At 31.8% G+C, this 26,366-nt stretch overlaps 1 protein-coding gene across 1 annotated transcript; it reads left to right on the top strand.

The window, feature by feature from the left end:
• Positions 1-714: 714 nt before the first annotated feature.
• On the top strand, positions 715-24,724 carry LOC134712739 (uncharacterized). Its single transcript, XM_063574578.1, has 4 exons — positions 715-1,089; positions 12,138-12,371; positions 23,300-23,434; positions 24,204-24,724. Exons 1-4 carry the CDS (start codon positions 738-740, stop codon positions 24,716-24,718), a joined length of 1,236 nt encoding a protein of 411 aa, XP_063430648.1. The 5' UTR covers positions 715-737; the 3' UTR covers positions 24,719-24,724.
• Positions 24,725-26,366: the final 1,642 nt, after the last annotated feature.

The following is a 26,366-nucleotide window of genomic DNA, read 5'->3' as shown; positions in this document are numbered from 1 at the left end:
GATTCTCCTGGTTGTTTTTGAACGGTTTCGAGCGGTTGGAATTTTATATATTTCAGATTATGAGTATGCTTATCTAAATGCTGATATACTAAACTTTTGAATTTTTTGGGTCTACGAAAGCGGTACAGATGTTCTTGATTTCTTCTGAAATACGTTCGTCCCGTCTGTCCCACATGTTGAATACCACACTTAGGTTGGGTTCAAGTTACCACATATATTAGGTTTTGAGTTTTTCAGGTAATATCACAGGTAATATCAGGTAATATCACAAAAAGCTGTTTATCAAAATATTCTTTTTTTACAATATTTGAGAGTTTGAATGTTGAACAAGAGATCTAGGGACATGACATTTTAGTTATTTTGAACCATTCGGGAATCAATATCTTATTTATCCCTCTAAAAAATAGTATATTTCTTTGCTTAAAAATGAAATCTAATTCAATGTCAGTGACTGATTGCACAATAACTAAGTTACTTGTAAAGATCAAACACATTTTTATTAAAGTGGCTAGGACAAGTAAGTTTTTATTAAAATCTTACAGAGCTTATGTTGTATTGATTTATGTATACCCGACTTTAAACAACTCGTTTATGCTCTTATGTTAAATTATGCTAAGTGTTATCCAACTAATGGAGGAATATATACAGGAAAGAGAAAATCCAGCGGGAGCGAAATAAAGTTGATTACTTTCCCTCTTACCTATATTCCCTTCGTGAAGCAAGAATTATGTAAACAAATGGCTCATAAAACATCGAATCCGTCATGCAGCATCAAAAAAGAGAATTTCCCTATTAATAAAATCCCATTTCAACAGTTTCTTTCGAAATCCACTCTCTTCAGATTTTTCAAGTTTGGCAGTAACTGTAATGGACATGCAGACCATCCGTTTTCCGGTGCAACATGCGATCTAAAGAGGAAAGTCATGAAAGTAGACCAAAATGAAAGTCAGTGGTATGGAATTTTGATGTCTCAGCTATTTGAATCAGGATACAGCTTCTTGCAGTCTAAATTTGATAAGAAAAAATCAACTTGTTCTGATGAATATATGACAGCATTGAAAACGCTGATCAAATTCTTTGAAGAAAAAGGTAGTTATCAGCTGTTAAATAGAGAATATCATATGGCTTTTTCAATATCTCATCCGTATCAACCCGAGACACCAGTATAATCCCAAGAACTCTGCTTGAGGGATTATATTGGTTGAGGGTTGACATAGGCGGATCCAGCGGGGGCCTGGGCCCCCCCCCTTTTGCGGGAAAAATTTGGTTGATTATATAGGGAATCATTGAAGCATGACTGGAGCGGGCCCCCTCTTAGGTCAGTCAGTGGGCCCCCCTTAGGAAAATTCTGGATCTGCCACTTGGAGATACTGTGTGTGAGATTGAAAAAGCCATATTATATACTTGTACATATACCTCAAGTTCATGTTTTTTTATGTGACATGACGTTGTACAGGTAAGGAGGTTTGAAATGACGTAATACACATTATAGGTTTGATATGATGTCATACTGATTACAGCTGGACAGCAAATCCCTGATTTGTCCGTTAAAAACCCGGATTTATTATTCGAGAATCAAGTGGAGATAATTGAAGAGAACGTCGTTGACAGATGTAGCTGCGTAGAAAAATAATTCCCCGCGGAAAACGACCCGGTAGAAAATCATGGTTTTGTTAAATTATAAGAAACTAAACGTATCACGAGCGGTATGCATGATATGAGAAGTTTAACAAGTATTTAAAAGATATGAGAAGTCAAATAATTATATCGTTGAATCGGAAATTCAAGTCATTTATTTTCAGCCTTCGGAACCGCCATTTTTGGACATCGACTGTCATTGATAAATATTCAACTCGGGACGAATTGACACAAACCCGTTTTACTTAGGAAAAATAAATATGAGAAGTTTATATTGATAAACTGGAGCATGGAGAACAGAACTTGGGTAGTCACATGTCGTTACCCTTCGTTGTTTACACACGAGCACAATTTCAGTACACATCACAAATTGGTAAGGCCCTGCGGGGACTCCCTTCTTTTTTTGTTGAAACTGCTCTGCTCTTGACTAAAACAGCTCCGAAATACGACAAACTTGCCACTAATGAAAAGACAATCAACATGTCCTTTGAAATGAACAAAATCTGTAATTATTTGTGTAATTTATTTCCCTTTTTCATGCCCCTGTACACAAAAATGTAAAAAATGTACAAAATTTGTTTTACTTTCTTATAAATCACACAAATATTATGAATTCTGCACATTTAACATGTAATAAAATGTACACAAACCTCCCAATAACATCCCTTTATCAGTGCATTTTTTTTGGGAAGTCCAGGTGTAAATTATTGTGACACTTGTTAGGTTTTGTCCTAAATCAGTGAAAAAATGGCATGTTCAGTGTAAACATTCTGAGATCAGATATATCATAGATAAATAACAGAGGAAAACAGTTTGAACAGAGTCAGATCCTTATTTTGTAGCTTTCAGATGTAATTTCAAATGAATGAAGATAATATCTGCACTTCATAATATGATATTGCTTGTGCTTGTTCCCTATTCATCTTCTAGGTTCTAGCAGTCATTCAATAATTGTTCCAAAGATGATTGTTCAATCTGCATCCAGTTTACCTATTGGTAAATTACTCTCTTTTATAATGAATACTTAGTCTAGTTCATTCATTTTTACAATTGTTAAGCTGCATGTACCTGCATTTGATGATTGAGGGTCAACATGGTATTTTTTTTTAATTCTTCATTATTACACATATTTCAGTATATATATAATGTTACCAGAAATGGTAATATATCTATGTTTCTGGTGGTACAATGTACATATTATTTGAGAACAGTATATCAATATATATGTTCCTGATATAATACTATATGATATATATATGAATTATATTTAAAAAAATCATATTCATTATATAATTATTTTTCACACCCCATGGCTCTAGCTGTTGAATGTTGTGATTGGGTTTTTTCCAATTTAAGAACATTCATTCATTCATTCATGTCTTTATTTCCTCATAATTGAGATACAATGAATACATACAATTAACTAAATATCAGACAACAAAATAGGTACACAACAGTTTTTCTCATATACAGACAAATATATACACTTTGGTCACTCAGAATTAAGGTCTTCTATAATCTCGATTGATGACATATCATGTATTGCATAGCCTGACACAACGGCCATATAATGCTAAGCACTGAACCACATGGGCGTGACATAGTCTCTCAAACGCAGAATATTCAACACTTAAATTTAATGGAATTCTTCCGAGCAAAATTTGATATATATCCTCATCGTCATATTCACTTAGCTCATAATAAAGTTGTAGCGGAAAATTCTCGATGATAATATCCCACCACAATTCGCGCAGCTCTAAAGTGCAAATGCAGGAACAGCATGCATGTACATATACATCACTAAAGTCATTTTCGCATTCGATGCACTTATCTCCTGATGAATTTGGTATATCAGCTAACAGTTTTGTAATAAAATATGAATTTCGTATTTTCTGCAAACGATTGTGCTTTTTTCCAGAAGTTTGTCATAGAAACTGTTTTATGGATATTTCTAAAAGGCACAAAATTGTCATCTAACGCAATACGGTTTAACCAGTTGACTGACTGATGGGAAACTACCAGTATCAATATATTCAGTAAGATACTGAATAAGTCCATATGTTCTTAGAATGTCAATGATATCCGGGATGTATCCATAGTGACGGCGGTGAGGGTCTATGAGGAATGAAAATAGACGAACCAAAATATTCTTTTTGAAAGATAATTGTTATCTAACGTACACAGTTTTTGAAAAAAGAACAGTTTTCTTTTGTGGATAAAACTCATAATCGGATGAATTCCAATAATGCTCTCGCAGATATCAATTTAAGAACATGCATTATTATCCCAGTAAATTACATATACATGTAATTAGTGAGAAAGCTATTTTCAGTTTTACTTTATTCTAGAAAAATATAAAATTTACTTTATCTTAAATGTTAAACAGACATGACTCAAGAGGACTGTATGGGTATCCATATTCTATGCTTAGATTTATATTATATCTCCCAAGCCCTATTAAGTTCCAAAAGATTTTAAAAAAAAATACTACTTTAAGAATTTATATTTTACAATATAACCCCTTTTCTAAAATGAGACAGCACACAACAAAACACATGACAGTGTCACTATCAGGCCAAATCTAAATATATAGTTAAAATGAAAAAAAAAAACACTGTAGAGAACAAAGTTCAGTATGAAATGCAATATTTTTATGACATTAATTTGTTCAGGAATATATTTTACTTTTTTAATCAGTCTCTCAATAGAAAATGAAATAAAGCCCTGATTTTGTTATTATCATTTATTATTTTTTTCAATTTTTATTACTTTGTAATATTGCTACTTTCAAACATATACAGTAGAACTGACTTTTTTGGTAAAGCCTTCTTATGGAGAACTTTGATAAATTCAATTTTTCATCAAAATTGTCAAAGGTATTTTATCCTATGCCAGTGACTAGAAGTTGTTACATTTCAGTGTTCATCATTAATAGGCCTCACATAAATAATTACTTGCATAGATAAACATATTTAGAATGGAAATAAACATTTATTAAGTTCACAGATATAACTGACATTGGGTCATAACTTAACAGAAATTGTCTAAAAACATTACTCTAGAAAAGAATATAATTATATATAACAGTAAAATTGTACATTTTATACTCAAAATCTTTATAGAATATATTTCCATGTAGATCTACTAAGAAACAAATATGTTTCTGCATCTGACTGAATGCTGAATCAAAATGAAGAATTTATGTGTATTCAAGAATAATTATAATTTATGATTCTTCTAAAAAGTATGGCATAAAATAATTATTTTCATATCAAAGTATATATGACAAAATAGAGATAGAGGTTACACACATGCAATCAGGGAATATGCTGAAACATTCCCCTCTTTAATGATGGAATTTTAACACCAAAGCTTTGGGTAAGTATTTTTTTCTAATAATTTACTGGTCCATAACCCCTCACTTTATATAAAAAAAATAACCATATAGAAAACTTTTTTTACATTTCTTCTGAAGCTGTACTGTAGTAATTTATTTTTTAAACTGAATAATGTGATATTTTTTGCAATTTCCCCCCATTTCTAGATGATTATCAGATATTTGTATGCATTATGTAATTACATAGTGAATGATTTACCAAAGCAAACATAAATTCTATTATACTTTCTCTCACTATTTGGGTCCTGATACCTGACAGGTGCCCTCATTCCAATGATTAATTGTAATATCCAAGGTATTTTTCATATTTACACATTTTGCTATCGCACACTGATAAATTATTGAATATTTTACCCCAGAATCACTCTTTCACATACTTAAATTGAGCGAAATGGTTAATTTCTCTCGTTTCTGATCAGCCGTCCCTTCAACGACTTTTCATTCGAGTTATCTCCCTTTGGCCGGTCGCCAGTTTTGGGACTGTTGAATTGACACAATGCCGTTTTACCTGGCGAGTTTTTGTATAAAAAGGCATTTCATGTTCATAATATCGGGAGGTATCATCCCTATAAAGGAAAATACGTTACCATTCCGTGTGTCATTTCAATTTACATTAAATTTTATTTACTGAGAAGTGTCACGGCCGCGGCTCGTTTTTTCATCTTTCCGAGTCAAATAATCAAGGAAATTCTATTGTTTCATTCTTAAATGTATAATGAAGTTAAAGTTTGAAACCTGCCGTTTTTAATTATGTATTTGGTTAAGCATGATAAATACACAAAGTAGCTTTACGCCGTCGATTTCGTGGCGTCATTGCCGTTGCTAAAAAATGCCATTTTTTGAAAAAAAAAATCACGTGACCAGAATAATAAAATCGACGCCATTATGAGATTTGCTGTCCGGCTGATTAGGGATTTGATAGAGACTTTGCAACAGTGATTGCAATCGATGATGTGACGTCATACAGATTAAAGGTGTGATAAAGCTTTTGCAAGCCAACCGTGCTGATATCGATGTAATCACAGGTGGCTGATACAGCACCCTTGCCGTTGATTGTATTACACATACAATGTATCTGTATTAACTACTAAGTATATAATAAGTGTTATTAACATGCATGTGTAATGGTGGTCACTTTGTTTACTTGTTTATTCTATATATTTGGGGAAATTGGTTTACTTTAGAATTACTTATAGTTCCGTAACTCTTTCTTCCGAGACCGGCCATGCAATTATCCTTGTCATGACTTCCTGTTCTGGCACGTGCCCAGCCGGGCTCGTTGTCCCTAGGAACTATAAGTATGACGTCATTCATCGGGTTCAGGGCAGTCTACACTAAGGATTTAAAATGAGCAGACGCTCATACTTTGGCTTGCGATGGAAACTTTATTTATACAAGTAGACTAGCCACCACCGTATGTAATTGTATGTTCATCCATAATGTATGTCTTCAAATAAACATCTTGTTTATATTCACCGTGGTTTTACGTACTTTGTCCAATATCCCAGAACTTGGGTAGACAACGGGAAAACGAAGCCAGTGGAAACTTCCACTCCCGTTACACATGTATGAGGGTAGGAAGTTTATTTACTGTCGGGCATCAAACATTTATTTTTGGCTACAAAGAAATGCTTTCATCAGGTAATGTTTTTTCATATCAAACAATTATTAAAATGAATATTGGTATTGAGTTCCAATTTTAATTACTATTTATTCCATTCCGTATAAGTTCTAAAATTACACAACTTTTTCATCCAGTTAAAGCTGTCTGGGACCCTGTTTAAACAATTCACCATGCATGACACTTTTTAGTGGAAGAAGACGTCAAGTCTTCTGAAGACTTACGGGGCTGACCCTTGGCATTGAGTCTCCGTGTGCCGCATTCATTTCGTGTATTACAATTTCAAAACAACTTAAGATTCCTGACACAGATTTTTACACATGATTAGGCATCTGAATCATTTTATTTGTAAATTATGATTGTAAAACAATCACTATCGTAAATATGACCCTTTTATTTATGTAAATTATTAGATTTCATCTCATCCACATGAACGTTATTTGTTTACTTGTAACAGGATGTTTTAACTGTAGATATTCGTATTACGCATGCGTGAATTTGGTATCGGGACAACTCGCCCTGTTTACAAGTTCGCCCTTGAAGTTACGAATTTGCAATCTTGTGACAAGAAGATTTTGTTTTTATATAAATAAAAAGGATATATAAAGTGTTGTCTTTATTCATGGTTTTCCTTTGTCATGTGAATTAGATGCCATTCGTAACATACATGTGAACCTCCCGACGGGAGTACAAACTCCCGTTTTCAGGGGTCTCCTCCCGTCCTCCAGTTTAGGAGAAAAAACTCCCGTGTATGAAATATTTCATGAATGAAAATTTTCAGACGCCATATTTGATCATTTCTCACTACTGTACGGGTGTAATTGACACCTGTGTTAAATTTTACCTGAACATCAAAGAAGATGTATAATTATATGGCTTCACTTGACAGCTTGGGTGTCAAACATACTGGTAATCAACGATGTTTACCTCCGGCTTACTGCCGTTGTGTTATCAAAACGATGTGTATTGGGAATATTGAAATACTTTTTTGTTACTTCCCTTTGTTTTATCCTGTTATCAGTTATTTTGCTTTTAAAAATGTAAATTGTAAAAAGACTATAATAGATTACTATTTTAATCAAATAATCATAAAAGGATGTTGATTAAATGAATTTAAATGATTTTGGACAAATAAAAAAATTAAAATTTATAAATTATTTTAGCAATCTAGACCTTTTTTCAAGGATTAAATTGAAGTTTATATGATAAATTTGTTTATTACTGATTAGTAGTCGACATACAATGTGAGCAACTAGACTAATAAAAGGTCTAGTAGATAGATTAATTCCTAGTAAAATCTTGAAATTTAAATTTGTAAATGTTAGGCCACAACAATTTAATTTCTTGTTCTACGGATTTTTGGACTCCAAAAATTGGGGCGAGCGAGTTGAAAATTGTAATAAAAAAATATTTAATTTGAAAATTTTTGAGGCGAAGCTTAAAAAGTAAAGGCGAGCGATTATATTTTTTTTTGTTAACATAAAATAGTAGGTTTTGACTATATTAAAACTTCATTGATCACTTGACCCTTAATTTCTTTAATTTATGAAGTATTTTTACCCTGTTCAACAAGAACTAATTGATTAATTAAATCTGGTCTATGTATGTGTGACTGAAAATGAGACAATTCTCCATCCAAGTCATAATCAGGTTCAGAACAACCCCTTAATGTTATGATTATTAACTTATGAATATCCATTTTATGAGGTTATGAATATCCCTTTTATGAGGGGTCAATATAAGTTATAATATATTTTTTTTGTAAAAACACTTTAAGTACAAAAGGGCTTGTATTTTCTCAAAGAACTATAATATTTGGCATTAAATGGTCAAAAAATGTCCAAGAATTTTGTAATATTCCTGGACTTTAACCATGTTAACACATTTACTTTAACAGTTTAATATTATTCAATACAAGTGGACCCATCCCTCTTTTAGAAAAGTTGTTTAAAATATAATGTATTTCTCCTCTTTTTGAGTAAAAAATTCTAAGTTGTCAAAGGTTTTGTATAGTAGCACTATACAAATCTTTAGTATTTCTATTTTCTTTTCTACAACAGTAAACCTGGTAAAATGACCCCTTCAAGGCCAAGTTGTATGAGGGAGGGTTGGTCCCAACCTGATAATAACAAACATAGGTCAAAGTACAGCCTTTTACACAGAGCTTTGATCAAGACCAACCAGCAAGCTATAAGGGACCACAACTTATTATTGTACACAATTCGAACAGGAAAACCAACAAACTAATTTATATTTCCAAACGGGAAAATACCAATGAACCACATCAACAAATGATAACTGCTGAAGGACAGGTCCCTGAATCAACAGGACAGGTGCACAAACCTGCAGCGTGTATGACCGTCGCCATACATTATAATTACAGTTAAAGGCAAATCCTTCAGAAGTTCTTTGTACTTTATTTTAACAACGAACATTTTTTTTGTAGGGAATATAAGTGAAGGGGGAAAGAAACCAACGTTTTGTTCTGTACTGGTATTTCCGCTATAATGTATTTATATCGGAGCACTCCCGCTTGGAATAAATTGGTTTCATGCTGAAACAAATATTCTCGCAGATATTTACAGTGTTGTGGAATGTTGATAGGTTTAAAATCGTAATATAAAGGCAAGACTGTGATTTTAAAAACAAATGTTGCGATCTTTTTATAATATTTACAAAAAACCGGTGCGGGAAATGGACATGTTTTCATTTCCGGATGCGGGAAGCGGGAATATAATAAAAATTAAAAAAATCTGTTTTGAAAAAAATAGGTGCGGGCAGGTCCGTCGAACAAGGAATCAAATTGGTGTGGCCTTAGTATATATTAAAACCATGCAGTACTAGTGTTAGTGTATGTTATTTTTTTTAATTAATTTACGATGTTGCAAATATACATGTGGAGCTTATTTCTTTCTTATTTGTCTATACATTTACAAATGATAAGGAGATGGAGACATGAACAAAAACATATACAGATAAGATATATAGATATAACGATTCATTTGCAAGCAGTGAACAATCATTTGTCAAAAACAAAACAAAACAAAACAAGAAACAGATTCTTCTTATTATTTTATTTTATTCAAATAGAGAGGCAATAAGGGAACTATAAACATTCCAATTTGATGGAAATTTGAAGAAAAAACACAATTTCTACATCATTTGGTTACATTTACGACAAAATTTATGTCGATAAAAAAACATGATGTTTTGACCATTCAGTACTTAATAGATGCATAGTTCTTGGGGAAAAGTTTCATCAAATAATATGAATATAAATGACTTTTTTTGTGCTCATTTTTTACAGTGGGTTGTGATGATCTTCCAGTTAGGTTACCCTCATTTGGAGTGTTGTTCCCAACCTGTTAAAGGTCCGTCTTTGTGCATAATTCAAAATTGGAAATTTCAACAAGCATCTAATATTCTTAATCTGGAAAATAAACCCTGGTCTGCTAGCTTCATGTATATTTTTTCTACCGATTTAATATATAACTAGAATCATGCAAACAGACTTAAGGAAAAGGCATGTAAGTTCATCATACAAATATGACACTTTTTCTAGACAATCATGATCTTGCAAAATACGTCGCTAAAAATTGTAACCTTTAAAATTGTTGTTGTGCAGCAAAAACCCATATGGGAACTTTCAAAAGTTGCGCGGTATGTAACAAGTCTTACTATTTTTATGCTCCATTTATGGGCAATATGTTTTCTAGTCTGTCCGTCCGTCCTGCTTCTGGTTATAAAGTCTATGGTCGAGGTAGTTTTTGATGAAGTTGAAATCCAATCAACTTGAAACTTAGTACACATGTGTTCCTCTTGATATGATCTTCTTAATTTTACTGCCAAATTAAAGATTTTACCTAATTTTCATAGTCAACTGAACATAGAAAATTATTGTACGGATGGGAAATCCATGTACTTATGACCTTTTCTTGTTTGAAGAAAAAAAATACATTTTAACGATAATGGAACAAAGCAGCCTGGGTAAGTGGGGCTGCTTTTATGGTAATTCAAGTTACCTTTTATTCACCTTCTTCCACCTCAGAGCTATCAGCTCTTTGATTAATGAGACATGTTTAAACTAAATGTAAATACTTCAAACAAAGTATTTTTTATTTCAATTTTAATTTTGAAAAACATGAAAAAGGGGATCATACTCTATATCAAAGTTTCTTAACGATCGCTCTCTAAAGTTTTTCTCCCTCAGCTCACTACTGATGACCTCTATTTTGGCGGCCTTACCAAAACAGGAAGTTGTATAAAGGATTGTTTTTCCCAGATTGGACTATATAGCGATAAGGTGTATAGAACTAGACAGATAACTATGTATTTTATTCAAAGTCTCAAGCAAACAAGACTGGAAAAGGAAGTAGATTTCTGCGCAAATGCCAGAATTTAAAAAATCGTATTCTAGCATGGAAAAATTAATACATGTATTAATATTTCCATGCTAGAATATGAAAATGTCATTGTTCAACAATACCAGGGTTTTATTTATCAAAAGGACATTGTATAGGGGTGAATAATGCATCAATTGCAACAAAGTTGGTTCATCAGAAGTATTTGCTGTGTGTGAAAAGATTTTGTTGCATGGGTGGATACCCCATATCTTTTCTTTTCAGTCATTGTATATATATATATCAAGTCTAAATTGAAAACTACGTTCAAACCCATGATTGCGTTGGATAAAAACCGCAATTTTTATACGTGTGCATGTAAAACAAATTTCGTTGTATAAGAAGGGTCTAAAAACAGCACAAACAACATTTTCCAAAAGACCAAAAAAGTGAAAAAGTATATTTAAACAAAACGCATTTGACTAACAGGTCGAACAACTGATGTTCTTAAACCCTGCCGACTGCCATTGGCAATTGCCAAATAAAATTGATCACAAGATGTAACAAAATGGATCTTAATATAAATTTAATACTAAACAGAAAACCGAATAAACTTGTGGCCAAGATGCTATGCCACAAACACAAGGTGTCAATAGTTTTATATATATATATATATATATATCTACATTGTATTTATCTTGCATATATAATCATCTGTTGTTAAAGCTAATCTTGAATAAAAAGCAATTGTATATCTTAGAGAAGGTTTGAGAACTCTAAATACAATTAAGTGATGCTTTGCTCATATACATGTATATATATTTATGTTTTTTTTCATATTAAAGTTCAAATTTTGTATACACACCAACAACTTTTAAAACTCTTGTTGAATCTTTTGTTCATGTTTGACCAGAGCCAATCTTCTAGTAAATACAATTAGATCCTTAAAGTTTCTGTCATTCTGACATGTCCATCATCAATTGCACATTTGCTTGACACATCAAAAAGGGAGCATTTAAAGGATCTATTTCTAATTAGACTAAACCTGACCATATTGTTAAACTTCATTGTGTCATTCAATCCCATAATAATGTACTGATGTCTTTATTCAGCTGTATTTTTTTTTAAATTCTGCTTCTAGAAATCCATGAGAAAAACATACAGAATGCTTTGGAAAAGATGAAAAGTACAGAAAATAAAGAAAGTGTATTGGTGATGGCATTAGCAGAACACTTGTTGGGAAAGCTTTCTCCAGGACAACAATATGTGGTGGATTCAAGGATAAAAGAAAAAGGCAATAATTGTACAGAAAGAATAAATAACAAATGCCATTGTGGCTGTGATACAGAAATCTCTTTTGGTGCCACTGGAATAGGTAAATAGTAGCATGTCATCTAGTTCTCTATAAACTCATTCCCTACCAGGCTATACATATTGTACTTGTACTTGGACACATATATCTTTTAAGAAAGAAAGATCCATGATGCTTGAATTAGAAAAGTTAAAAAGGCCAATTAAAGTACAAAATTGCAGAGCATTGAAAATCAAAATTCCTGAATGTTTTGCCAAACATAGAATATCTAATCAAAGAATTCAGATAGAGAAAAATATTCAATGACCAAACATCACATTACCTCACTAAATGTCTCAGGCAATGTTGAATTGACAAGAATTTATAAAAAAAGAAGATGTGGTATTATTGCCAATGAGACAACTATCTACAAAAGACCAAAATGACCCAATATTAACAACTATAGGTAACCGTACGGCCTTCAACAATGAGCAAAGCCCATTTGACTATTTTCTTTTTAGGTCCTTTTTAAACATAAAACTCTCTTTGTGAATTAGAAATAGCTTTGAGAATTTCTGATGAAAACTAACAATAGAAAGCACTTAAGGAAACAAATGTGTATCTGTTTTTAAAGGCAGTGCTTTAAGGCCTGACTTTTAAGTCATGAGGTTCATCTTTTCATACGCAATCTTTGCAGGGGGTCTTTTGGCCAGAAATAGATCCGGAAATGTTCGAATTTCTCCTCTTCTTTTTATGGTATAATATGGTTTTTGTTTCTTTCATTTACATTGGGGACTAAAGAAACGATCAGTGTGTATTGTTCGTTTTATAGAACTTGTTATTAGTGTGTATTTTGCATTATAAGCAGTCAACCTGACTACAAACTATCATTATGTGTATTCCGTGTGGAAAGAGGTCGGGTCAATTTCGAGTGTTATCTGACATCTAAAGATTCTTTAATTAGTTCAGACGTTGATATTATAATGAAAAGTCGACTGAACATGATTAATATTGAATCTTCTATAATTCAAAGCGGAATTCGGTTTATGAACGAGAAACCGTAAAGCGTTTTCAATTTCGGTTCTAGTTATGTATGTTGTCTACCTATTATCCTGGTTCCCGGTACTACGTTCCGGGTATTAGCTATTTGATATATGTGATGTGTAACATTACAATCGGGTACCAGCCAATCTACGTGTGTATGTGTACATGATTTCCCACCAAAATGACCGATTTACAGCTAAAAAAATAGTCCATAAACGTTCCGTATAATGATATGCAAATTCATAATTAATCGTTACTTTTTTTTTATCTTTGTATAATAAATATAACAAAATGGATTCCACAAAATTGAAAATACCATTATTTTACGAGGATTTCTCATAATTTTCTCACTTCCGGGCGCAGTAATACGTATGTTTTGAAGAAGCTCGAAGAATTTGACAAAGTGAATTGATAAGGAAACGGATAGATATACGTCCTTGCTATCAGGTAAAACAATTTAAATGTACAGAACAAACACATTTACTTCACACAAATAGTACAGGCTTAAGCTTTTTATTGTCTTACACGACTGTAGTCTAGTGTTTAAACGACGGCGGTGACCTACAAGGTACGGGTCATACTGGGTCAAGTCTAAATATGTAAACATATCCACGTGCTATTGTAAAGCAAAATTATATCCGGGTGAAATTTGATCCGGAGGAAAAAATGTCACAGTAGTTGTTGTTATTTTTTTATCCGGAGGAAAATATTTCCCTGGGATATTTTTTCCTTTGCCGTTAAATTCTATCTGGGTAGTTCACTTAGAAAAAACGACGTATCCTTTACAAATACTATGAAATAATAATAGTGTATTTGAATTAAACCTATTTTGTAAAAAAAAAATGTATTATAATGGGAATTATTTCACAATTATCATTGAAAAAAAATCCTGAAAAAAATCTAGTAAATATCATTCGTTTAAAAAGAAAATTATCATTAAACATAAGAAAGAAAACCAGAAATAATTTCAAAGATTAATTTGTAATTGTGAAATAATATCATGATTAAATAAGGTAAGTGAAATACATGTAAAAGTGAGTTGTTTTCAGATCTCAGTACAAATATAAATTAAAACGTAAAGGTAGAAATATAGTTGCATGATCTTGCATTACTACTGTTAACAGTAATGGAAGAATTTGATTATGATAATATTTTTAATATTTAAATAGTCTGGAGACAATGATGTTGTTGTTGATTATATGGAAATCAGATAAATTATAGCATAACAATATATTGGAACAAAAGCAATTTTAACAGCTGGATAGTATACTTACCTGTGAAATGTTATCTGTCTTATTAAAAAATCATGTTGTAAGTCATCTTGTTATATAAATGAATATATAAAAAATATGATTCAAGGAAAAATTTCACTATGAAAAAGATTCAGGAATATATTATATTACATTGTAATATCTTTAAGATATAAATTGCTCATAATTACCTCCCTTTGATAAATTATGCAAATTTGTTTTACCTTTGTGAAACATTTTATAATTAATGTCAGGTATATATTGATTGCGGGTAAGTTACATACTAGTTAGTGGAACTATATTTCACAAGGTTCTGTGAAATATGATACGGCAAAGATATACCGGTACATACTATCCGCATAACACAGATAGATTTTCACTCCTCTGGAAAAATTCTACCTATGAAATACCATGCCTGGAAAAAATTTACCGTGTCAAATTATACTCAGGAGAAAATATCACAGAGGAAGAAATAAACCGTTACACTATTAGGTAGAAAGTATAGTAATGCAACATCTACAATTTTTCCTCCTGTATACATCGTTTAACCAGATATATTTCTCTTTCAAATTAATACACTTAAACACGGATTGTATGTACGTATCTTTTCTAGTGTTTTCTTGTCCTTATTAAAGTTCATTTGTTGATGTTTTAATATTTTTGAACGACTGAACACAGGAGTGAATGAATGCAACAATTATATATACTGAAGACTTGGGCTGTACAATGATAGTGTACGTATATCATACTGATAATTATTCTAGTAGTAATTATGTTAATTTAGGATGTAATGACGGGAATTCATGAGTTATGCCTCAAGCTTTCTGAAAAAATATCAATGACAATGTAAACAGGAACAAAACATTGACATGAATGATGTTCTCTTCTATGTTATAGTTATTTAGGTATGTGTGTTGCACAAGTTTAAAAAAAACTTAAGTTATAAAACTTTTTTTCAGGGCACAAACCCACTTTAAAGAGACTTGTCTACTGCCATACCCATCCTATTTTCATGCACCATTTGCAAGCAAGAGACTGAATGGTTTGCAAAATGAAAAATCAGGACGGTGTCCAATTAAAACAAAAGAACTAAACTGGATAAATATTGTAGGAGAAATCTAGAGGAAAGTTTTGATTTGTGAAATTGGTTTTCCTGAAAAGTCATTCATCCTAGCCTGCAGAAAGGAACTATAACTGTCCACCACCAACTGACAAGCTAATGTTGAGCTTCACATATGGAATTACTCAAATACCATCAATGTCTATGTTTTCAGCACAGATTTCACAAGTTATGACAAAGCTGTGCTTTTTTTTATACCTGTTAAAGAGTTGTATACTAAATTTTATTTTTTTATCAATAAATATATATTGTGTCATTTAAGAACTTATATTTTGCCAAAAGATGCATACTAGTGAATGAAAGTGGTGCAGTTCATTTTCCTTTGGTATATAGAATTGAATTACAATTGTTCATGTTATTGGAATGCTTATAAAAATAAGGAGATGTGGTACAATGTATATGATAATTTTTATCAAGCATATTGAAAACTTCTTTTTCATTCATACCGGTAGATTTTGCCTGGAGTTAGAAACATATCTGCCAACTTTTCAAAATGCACATGGGGGTTTTACGTGAAAGATGGTCCATATAGTCATACAAAACCTTCAAGGGGGCCTTCAAATGGAAGCAGAACAAGTTGCCCCACTGGCTAATCGCCCCACTTTTTAAAAAACCGCCGTAAACTGATTTATCCAATCGCCCCACATGTGAAATTGGTTAAATCATGTTTAATATTACTCCTGCCAACTAGCCCTACTTATAAAAAATGGTAATTTTTAGATTAATATATATACAATTAAAAATAAAAACTCGCACCACTCTAATGAAAACTAATCTACACAGAATACAAACAAACCGAAAATTAATTTAATTACTATTATTGATATATACTGAAATTACAATTCTAAAAAAAAACTGATTGTTGAAGAATAACTGTAAGTTTTGAAGCTTAGTTATTTGCATAACAATTGAAAAGAAACCAGTTAAATGTATCAAAATGCAATATAAGGAATTTAACTTATATTCAATGGAATAACATATTTTTCCATAAGTGGGGCGAGTTGGCATTTAATACTAAATTCATCCTGGTTAATAATATATTTATCTAGATTACACCCATTTCCATTAGGTGGGACCAGTTGGCAGGAGTAATATTAACAGGATTTAACACAGTTCACAAGTGGGGCGATTTGGTAATCCAGGTTGGGGCAGTTTTTTTGTCGAGCCTGCGACTTTTGTCGCAGAAAGCTCGACATATGAATAGTGATACGGCGGCGGCGATGCTGGATGCTTCATAATTGTATATGGTTGCCTCATGTTACGAAGATTCTGTCAGTCACATGTCCAATGTCCTTGACCTCATTTTCATGGTTCAGTTACTACTTGAAAAAAAAGTTAAAATTTTTTGTAATGTTAAATTCTCTCTTATTATAAGTAATAGGATAACTATATTTGGTATGTGCGTACCTTGCAAGGTCCTCTTGCCCGTCAGACAGTTTTCACTTGACCTCGACCTCATTTCATGGATCAGCGAACAAGGTTAAGTTTTGGTGGTAAAGTCCATATCTGAGATACTATAAGCAATAGGTCTAGTGCATTCGGTGTATGGAAGCACTGTAAGGTGTTTAGTCCAACTGGCAGGTGTCATCTGACCTTGACCTCATTTTCATGGTTTAGCGGTTATAGTTAAGTTTTGTGTCTTGGTCTGTTTTTCTTATACTGTTTGCAATAGGTCTTCTATATTTTGTGTATGGAATGGTTGTAAGGTGTACAGGTCTACCTGGCAGGTGTCATATGACCTTGACCTCATTTTCATGGTTCAGTGGTCAAAGTTAAGTTTTTGAGTTTTGGCCTTTTTTTCTAATACTATATGCAATAGGTCAACTATATTTGGTGTCTGGAAATATTTCATGATCTACATGTCAGTTGCACAGGTTTTATTTGACCTTTATCTCATTTTTTACGGTTCATTGCTCAGTGTTAAGCTTTTGTGTTTTGGTCTGTTTTTCTTAAACTATAAGCAATAAGTCAATTTTATTTGTTGTATGGAAGAATTGTAAGCTGTACATGCCTACCTGGCATGGTTTATCTGACCTTGACCTCATTTTCATGGTTCAAAGGTCAATGTTTAGTTTTCTTGGTTTATGTTAAGATTATGTGACAGTTGTAATAACGCTTTATTATTAGGACTATCAACATAATATCAATGATTAGTAAAGAAGGCGAGACATTTCAGTGTGTGCACCCTTGTTTTTAAAGTGGGGCGATTTGTCATGGATTCCCTTCAAATATATTCTAATGTGGTTTTTGGCTTCTTTGTGCATTAACAAGCTCAGCCATTGTTGAATTAATTGTTTTCTTTAAAATAGTTGACAAAATTGCTCTTACAAAATTTCCATTTGGGAGCCTCGAGCTCGATGGGGGAAATACTCTGCAAATACTGACAGTTGACAGGTATGGTCATCAAAAAAGTTGACATGTTACTATGTACATTTACCACTATGTTACTTGATGTCCTTGCTATACACACAGTACAGAGACTAGTCAATCTTTGTGAACTATTTTTTATGGGAGTCATAGAATATATGTATACAATCAATTATTGAAAATAGTCTATTTATATTGAAAAGGAAAAGTTCTTATATGTCTAAAGAAGAGGGACGTTAGACACCAAAGGGACAGTCAAACTCATAAATTTAAAGCAAACTGACAAGGCCATGGCTAAAAATGCATTTCATGGGAGGCACAGAAAATATACTGTAAACAGTAGACTAGATATAGGTGAACTAGGTACAAAAGAACTCTAAATCTTAAATTCTACAAACCACCTCTGTTTTATGGAAGATAATGATATAACTGGACTAGAAATACACACAACCTGTAATTAACTGCCTTTACAGCGCTTTCGCGCTTTGATTATTTTGCCTGTTGTCCTATCCATCTGTCAGTCTGGCAAATCATTTTTTTCAGACTTTTTCATGCTTGAAGATATTAATTAAATATTTGGTGTATTGTACTATCATGACAAGTTACAGGTCAGGTTCAATTTTCACAAATTTTAACTTTTCTCCATGTTCATTAAAATCCCTTTCCTAGAATTAAATGTTTGATGAAATCTTTATGAAATACTAGATTAATGTTCAAAGGGAAATAACTCCTTTTTTAAACCTTCCCTAGATTAAAATTTTGATGGAATACAAGATTTATGTTCAAAGGGAAATAATTCATTTTTAAAAAGATTTGTAAAAGTCATTGTAAAGATAAATGACATTTTGGATTTTTTCCTTTTCTTTAGTAATTTGTTTGAAGAATTTAGTTGTAAATTTGTTTGTTATTTTATGTAGTTTACACCATGACAAGTTATAGATCACATTAGTTTTTTGTTCCATTACAATGATTTTTGGAAAATGACGCGCCAGCGGCATTCTTCCATTCCTATTGACCAGAACAACAGGAAGTCGATTATTGCCTCCGCCTACTGCACTTGGTTTCATATTTATTTTACAAACTAACTGGTATCTGCTTGTGTTCCGCTACACTCGAACAAAGTGTGTTAGTCGGACGGGAACCAGTTTACATACTTTATTTTATTTAGTACAACAAAAATGTTGACCTGTCCATAGGAAGTCTTGTATAATCCGCGCTTTTATTCTCAACAATTGGTCCTTCCAGTGGGGATGCGCACTAAATAGTACAATTAGCAAGAAATAAGAGAACAAGTTCAATATTCGCGGAGAGGTTGTTTGTTTACATTCCGCCATCTTTGTTATTGCTATTATAGAGGGCGCTCTCATGATTTTTCAAACTTATTATTTTAACTCGTCCATATTAATAAGGTATTTCTATTTAATATCAAATTAAAAGTGATAAATATAAAAACTAAACCTTTCATTACAAGTTTCTCCTTTCTGTTCAATACATTTAGAATTTGTAAACTACAAAACGTAATCGGTTATTGTTCATTCCGTTTTGATGTTTCATACCGACTTAAAACTGGTTTGTATAAGCTTAGACCCTTCATACATTAATGTGATAGGTATATTAAAGACTGTTTTACAAAAGGATGGAACTTTTTTATTTTCAAAATCGTATTATCGTGATATCTGTCATGTACGGATTTCGACTTTCACCGGTTAATTTCTTCTTTTACACGTGCGTTTTAAACTTCCTTTCAAAACATCGCAAAGTTTCAAAATTGTTTTTTAAGTGAATTAAACTTATTTCAACGATCATGAAGCGTTCTAGAATCACTTTAAACAGTTTCTACTTCTGTTTGATGATCGAAAACAGGGTTTCTCAAGAAAATACCGCAAACGATCGCAGAGGATTTGAAATGTTCAACTCAAATCGGCACCTGGTTAAATCGGCATATAGTCAAATCGGCACCTATTTGAAGTCAATTTGGGAGCCCTTATCACCTCTTCTTTTTATATTTTTCATCAATGACATTGCTGAGGAGCTTGAAACAAGTAACAACGACGACTTCGTTTGTGTGAATGGTATTTTGATTCATCTGCTACTTTTTGCTGACGATACAGTTTTATTCGGTAAAACACCAGAGGCACTGCAGCTACTTCTTGATAAACTTCTAAAATATTGTTTAAAATGGAACATTGAAGTGAACAAAGATAAAACTGAAATAATTGTATTTCGTAATGGATGGCAACAAGTCAATCACAGTTGGTATTATGACAAGCACGAGCTCAAAGTTGTGAACTCTTTTGTTTACCTAGGGAATTTATTTCACTATAACGGAAAATTTCAGCAAACCCAAAAGAGACTATCCCAGCAAGCTAATAAAGCTCTTGCGTCACTCTTTAATTCATTTAAGATGCTGTACATATCAACTCAACAGAAATGTGAAATGTTCGATAGTCTTGTTGGATCGATCTTAAGCTACGGTTCTGAGATATGGGGGTTTCATCATGCCAAGGACATTGAACAGGTTCATAATAAATTTTGTAGATTTGTACTTAAAGTTGGTAAAAATTCACCTATTTGTGCTGTTATCGGTGAACTTGGACATTTCCCAATGTATATTATTAGAAAACAAAGAATACTTAAATATTGGTTGAAAATTGTTACCAAGAAACCTCCTATTGTATTTGATGTATATAAAATGTTGGTTAATGATGCTGAGAATGGTAAAACAAACTGGGCGTCAAATGTTCGTACCTTGTTAAATGATCTTGGTTATAATTTTTTATGGTATAACCAAGAAAATGTATTTTTTTCATATGATGTTTTGAAACTACGCCTCTATGATCAGTTTATACAAAACTGGCGTTCTAGTATGTTCGATTGTGAAAAATTGGATATTTTGAAAATGTTCAAAATTGACTTTTGTTTAGAAAAATATTTACTTCTTGATGTCAATGTTAAACTCTTATCACAACTTAGATGTGGTTCACTTAAACTCAACATTGAAACTGGACGATATAATAATGTGCCTCGTAATGAAAGACTTTGTCAATTAATGTTGCAATATGAAAGCTATTGAAAATGAATATCATTTTGTAATGATTTGTCCAGCCTATAGACATCTGCGTTTAAGATTTTTGCCTAAATATTATTGTTCTTGGCCTAATATGTCAAAATGTTTATCACTTATTCAAACAAGTTCAAGGACTTTGGTATTAAAACTTTGTTGTTTGTTAAATGAAAACTGGAAACTACGGTCACAACTGATAAAGTAGATTATATATGGTACTATCTGTTTAATATGTGGTGTTGTTTTTTTTGGGTTTTTTTTTTTTTTTTTGTGTTATTATTTTGCTTTCTGTTTTCATTTATATTATGTCGCTTACTATATTATATATGTTGTTGATGCTATAGCATTATATTATATGCTGATTTGCAATAAACTTATTACAAACTTACAATTACAATAATATTTGTTATAATATTTTCTATTCAATCAACTTATAACTTTTACAAAGTACATAGTTAATTAGTTGTTGTGTATAAAGGTAAAAAACGAAGCCCTTACCCAAGCTGTTACTTAACAATGAAACCATTAGAACAATAAAATGGAAAACTATTAGTCCCTTTCAATAAATCTAACTTTCATGCCAAATGGTAGCTAATTTTAGGTGTTTTTTTCAGGACAGTTTAAACTACATCAAACCAACAATCCTGTAAAATGCTCAACTGGTTAAAAAATGCATAAAAAATGAATATTCAATACCTTTAATTCCTAAATATACCTCATATATATAATTAAAAATACATGTTCCAGACCATGAGTATTTGGACTGTACGTTCCGGACGGTATACGTATACTCGTACAGTCTGACAATACTCGTATGGTCGGACCGTATGAGTAAACATGTATGGTCCAGTACGAGCTAACCATTTATAACAATCTTTATTTTTAGTTTTTATAAATTTTTATCATTACAATTACTTTTAGATGGATCAAATGAATAATTGAACAATTGAATTTAAATATTTGTTTAATTGAATATCTGAATCCTATTTTGGTACTCTCTCCCATGGTGACTCTTACTACCACAATTAATGATAAATTATTTACATTTACATGTTTGCAGTTCATTCATGTTCCTTTGCATTTGCATTATTTTATAAAGTTTCTAATATTCTAAAATTGTAGTTCCACATCATGTTAACTTCCGATAATGTGAATTTCTATGATCATAATTCAATTAATGTATTACTAATCGACAAGCTAAATACAAGATATTAACATGATGAACAGATTTAATAAGCGTGAATTTTTGTATTAGTTAAAAAATTACGTTTTTATTCCAATTACTATTGGAACTTTTACATATTAATTTGAGAGTTTAGTTATGTTGAGCTGTAAATGAACTTTACATGCATTTGTAACTCATAAACTTAAGCAACTTCTTAATGATATTAATCAGATTATTTTGAAAAAGTACCCATACGGTCCAGACCGCACGCGTACAGTCCAAATACTCATACGGTCTGGAACATACACATTTAGTGGAGAAAAATAAACATATACAAAATGTACATGAACCCCCAAAAATGTGAAAGTAAATATTTTCAGACAATCCTTTCCTTAGGTACTTAACTCTTTTTGCTTAAATACTAAAAACAAATCTGGCAACCCCTTTCTTATTTTTACTCTTTTTGCTTAAAATACTGTTTAAAATATATATTTAACATGGGTGACAAATTGACTATATAGGGTGTCGATTTAACCAGGTGCCGGTTTGACTATATTTTTTTTAAATTACCTGAGTTTCATTAGACCTTTGATAACAGTAACAACAAGATTATTTAAAATTAATTATAATTTTCTGAGAGAAGGGACTATGTACCAGTGAGAAATATACAAGCCTTTCTACGGTATTTATTTGTACAATTCAGGTAGTCTTGACCTATTCATTTGTCTTAAAAAAACAGTCACTTCACACACACACATATATACGAATATCAATTATATGCTTACAAGACATGTTGCATTGTTAAATTAATTACGGTATGTGAAAATCAAGACTTGCATAAAAAATATCCCAATATTAGAGACATTGGCGTCATTTTTCCTCAGAGCTTTCAGCTCTTTGATTTAACCAGTAGAGGACAATGCATTGCCATGCACAGAATGCTTGTTCTATCTTGACTCTTAAAAAAAACTTGTTGAATTTTAAATGACTTTATTATTATAGGAAATGTAGATGTATGGCATGGATTTGTAGACATTATGATGACATCTGCCAATCACGAGCCAGAATCAACTGCCAGTGTATATTTGGCTTTAAATGATGATGGACCCTCCCGTAATAAAAAAATGAAAACCTCAGGTAAAAGTTTTTTAAAACTTAAGATCACACTTAAAAGGTAAAGAATGTCAAAATTGAAAGTGAAAAAAGGGTAAACCATTTGATTTCACAAACCTCATTATTAGCTCACCTTGCTCAAAAGGACCAAGTGAGCTTTTCTCATCAATTTGTGTTCATTGTCTGTCATTGTTTACAAAAATATTCTTCTCTGAAACTACTTTGCCAAATAAAACCAAACTTGGCCTAAACCTATAATATGAAATAAAACAGACTTAGAAAAATCCTATTGCAAGTTTGTACTATCTATTTATATCTTTAGTCATGTCAATATCATGTTTATATCTGGTTATGTGACTGTCAGTAGTCTTGGTAGGTCATATCAATAGTTAAAATTAGATAGCACCTAGACTAAAATACACATGAAATACTGATGCATATCATAAAACCTATGCATTGTGATTTTTTTATTTAAGACTTTTTTTATAATTGGATCAATGTTAACAGTATGCTCTCAAAAAAATATATAGAAGGCTTTTCATTTTCATTTTCTACTAAACTATCTTTAAAGTGATTTATAGGTTCATCAACTATTTTTAAATTTTTGTAATTTATCTATGAATAAGATGAAATAAATTGTTGTCAATTTAGATTATCATAAGATAGAATTATATTTCTCAGGCTTTTCATGCTTGCATTACTGATTTATAACCAAAAAATACAATTGAGTCAACTAATTTTGTGCATTATAATCATTGTAGTACTCACATTTATTCATATTCGTCAATTTCAGATAAAAATGAAGAGGATAATGACAACAGCTTAAGTGATTGCATTAAAGAATCTTGTTTAAATAAGGTTCAGGATAAAGCCACTGCAGAAACAGTTGTGTTTTCCTTAGCATACCAGATAACAAATCCAGGTTCTGCAAGATTCATACCACACATTATTATATGTCCAAATGAGTTTTATATTGTAATGTATGAACCTGTTCATGATGTTTTAGTGTGGTCCTCTGAGTTTCCACTAATATCTCAGCCGGATTTTAAATTACAAGGTGTGTCAATTATTGCACTTTGGATGGTTTTGCATTACAAATTATTTTGTAATAGAGTTGAGGAACTATTTAATGATGTGAGTGAAATAAAAGCTGACTTTTTAAATCAGTTAGATGTTGAAAATTTGGATATATACAAAAACAAGTTGAATATTGGAGTTCAATCATTTGGCTCAGCACCACATATAAACCTTGTCCATTCTCTTCGTGAAGTTGACTTTGTTTTTCCAAAGTTGAAATTAAGAAAATAAGAATTGCTAAGTGTTTTTATTATTGTGTAAGAATTATTTCTCTGTTATTACTTAATGCTAAGGTCGTGGTTATTGTAAACAGTTGAGGTATACATGTTTGTATACTAAAACATTTAGAGTATACTTCCAGGATCCATGTACAAAACTTTGACATATTTGGGATTTATGTTCATGGACATAACATATTAAGAATGTAGGTTCCCTGTATAAATAATTTTAGGGACGACATCAAAAGTACAATGAAGGATAAAAAACTTAATTCACATAGTTTTTTCACTGACCCCACCCCCTCCCCCTCCCCCTCTTAACTTAATTTGGGAAAAATTGATTTACCTATATGAATATATGTAAAATCGATTTTAAATTAACAAAACTTGCAGCAATATTAACCCCCCCCCCCCCACCCCCAAACTATTTGATTTAAGTTTTTTTATCCTACAATGTACATCGATCTTTTGATGTCGTCCCTTACCTATGTAGGATATATATCTAAAAAAAAAATATTTGAAGAAACAAAGATTTTGTACAATCTATAATACTAAAATTGCGAGGTCCAAGTTGTCAGCCTTCATCAGGTAAAAACGACAAATTTAAGAATTCAACTTTATATATACAATGTAGCTCATATAGGACAAAGGTGTTGATTGAAAAATACACCACTCCAGACCCTTTTGTTTTCCACATAAATAACAATTCCAATAATTAATTGGTTCCGGGTCGAATCTGATACCGACACCAATATTATAATATATATTCACCTGTTACCCATTACCTTATATGTACTCCTGACAGGTGCACCACCAAACCGTGTATTTCGGATACTACATGTACTAGACGGGTCATAATCACAGGGTTGACACTACTAAATTCAATCATTGTCAATTTGTTCCCTATTGTAGTATTTTTATCAGTAAGACTTTCTAAGATGACCATATGAATACTAAAAATCTGCACTTGAAAATAAGGCGTATAGGTAGTTTTCAATTTGTTAGCAGGCATGATGTAAAACAGTGAATCAAAGAGTTCAACTTTATTTATAACTTATATAGGACAACGCTGTTCATTCACAAAATACTCCATTCATGGACGTTTTGATTTCCAAATAATTAATATTGCCAATAATTGACAAGTTCCAGGTCGACGGGTTCAAGCAGAAAGATTTTGAAAGCAGAGAAAACTGTGCATCTTATAATCGACATGACTTTATCTGATGACAATACCAATACTACAATAAGACTTACGCATAGTTATATACTTTAATTCAGTCATGGACTCTAATCTTCTAGTATCTTTGGCAAATACGCCTTACATTTGGAAAACAAATATTAAATTCTTATTCTGTTTAGAAATTTTCTCTCAGTTCGTTTTTTATATGTTCATATTTTGTACCTGCACAACACCTGCAGTATGTTTGCTCCTTGTACAAAACATTTGAAGAATGCATGTTTCATGTAAGGTGAAGCTTGAATGATGTACCTTCACAACATTTAAACATAAAATATGAGAAGATATAGTATGATTGCCAATGAGACAACTCTCCACGAGGAACCAAATGACACAGACATTTAAAGTAATTGATCACTGTACAGTCTTTAACAATGAGCAAAACAAAGAAATATGCATGTTGCATGTTCAAAACATTTGAAGT

This window comes from Mytilus trossulus, chromosome 3, assembly GCF_036588685.1.
Source record: "Mytilus trossulus isolate FHL-02 chromosome 3, PNRI_Mtr1.1.1.hap1, whole genome shotgun sequence".
Lineage (NCBI taxonomy): Eukaryota > Metazoa > Mollusca > Bivalvia > Mytilida > Mytilidae > Mytilus > Mytilus trossulus.
Note: the sequence above shows the minus strand (reverse complement) of the source record. Positions and strands in the feature narration are given on the sequence as shown.

What these genes read in the sequence shown, in the direction of transcription:
- LOC134712739 (XM_063574578.1), top strand. Translation starts at nt 738, where the DNA reads ATGGCTCATAAAACATCGAATCCGTCATGCAGCATCAAAAAAGAGAAT. An exon ending in CAAATTCTTTGAAGAAAAAG is followed by an intron (nt 1,090 to 12,137) that starts GTAGTTATCAGC and finishes TTCTGCTTCTAG; the next exon opens with AAATCCATGAGAAAAACATA. An exon ending in TTTTGGTGCCACTGGAATAG is followed by an intron (nt 12,372 to 23,299) that starts GTAAATAGTAGC and finishes TTATTATTATAG; the next exon opens with GAAATGTAGATGTATGGCAT.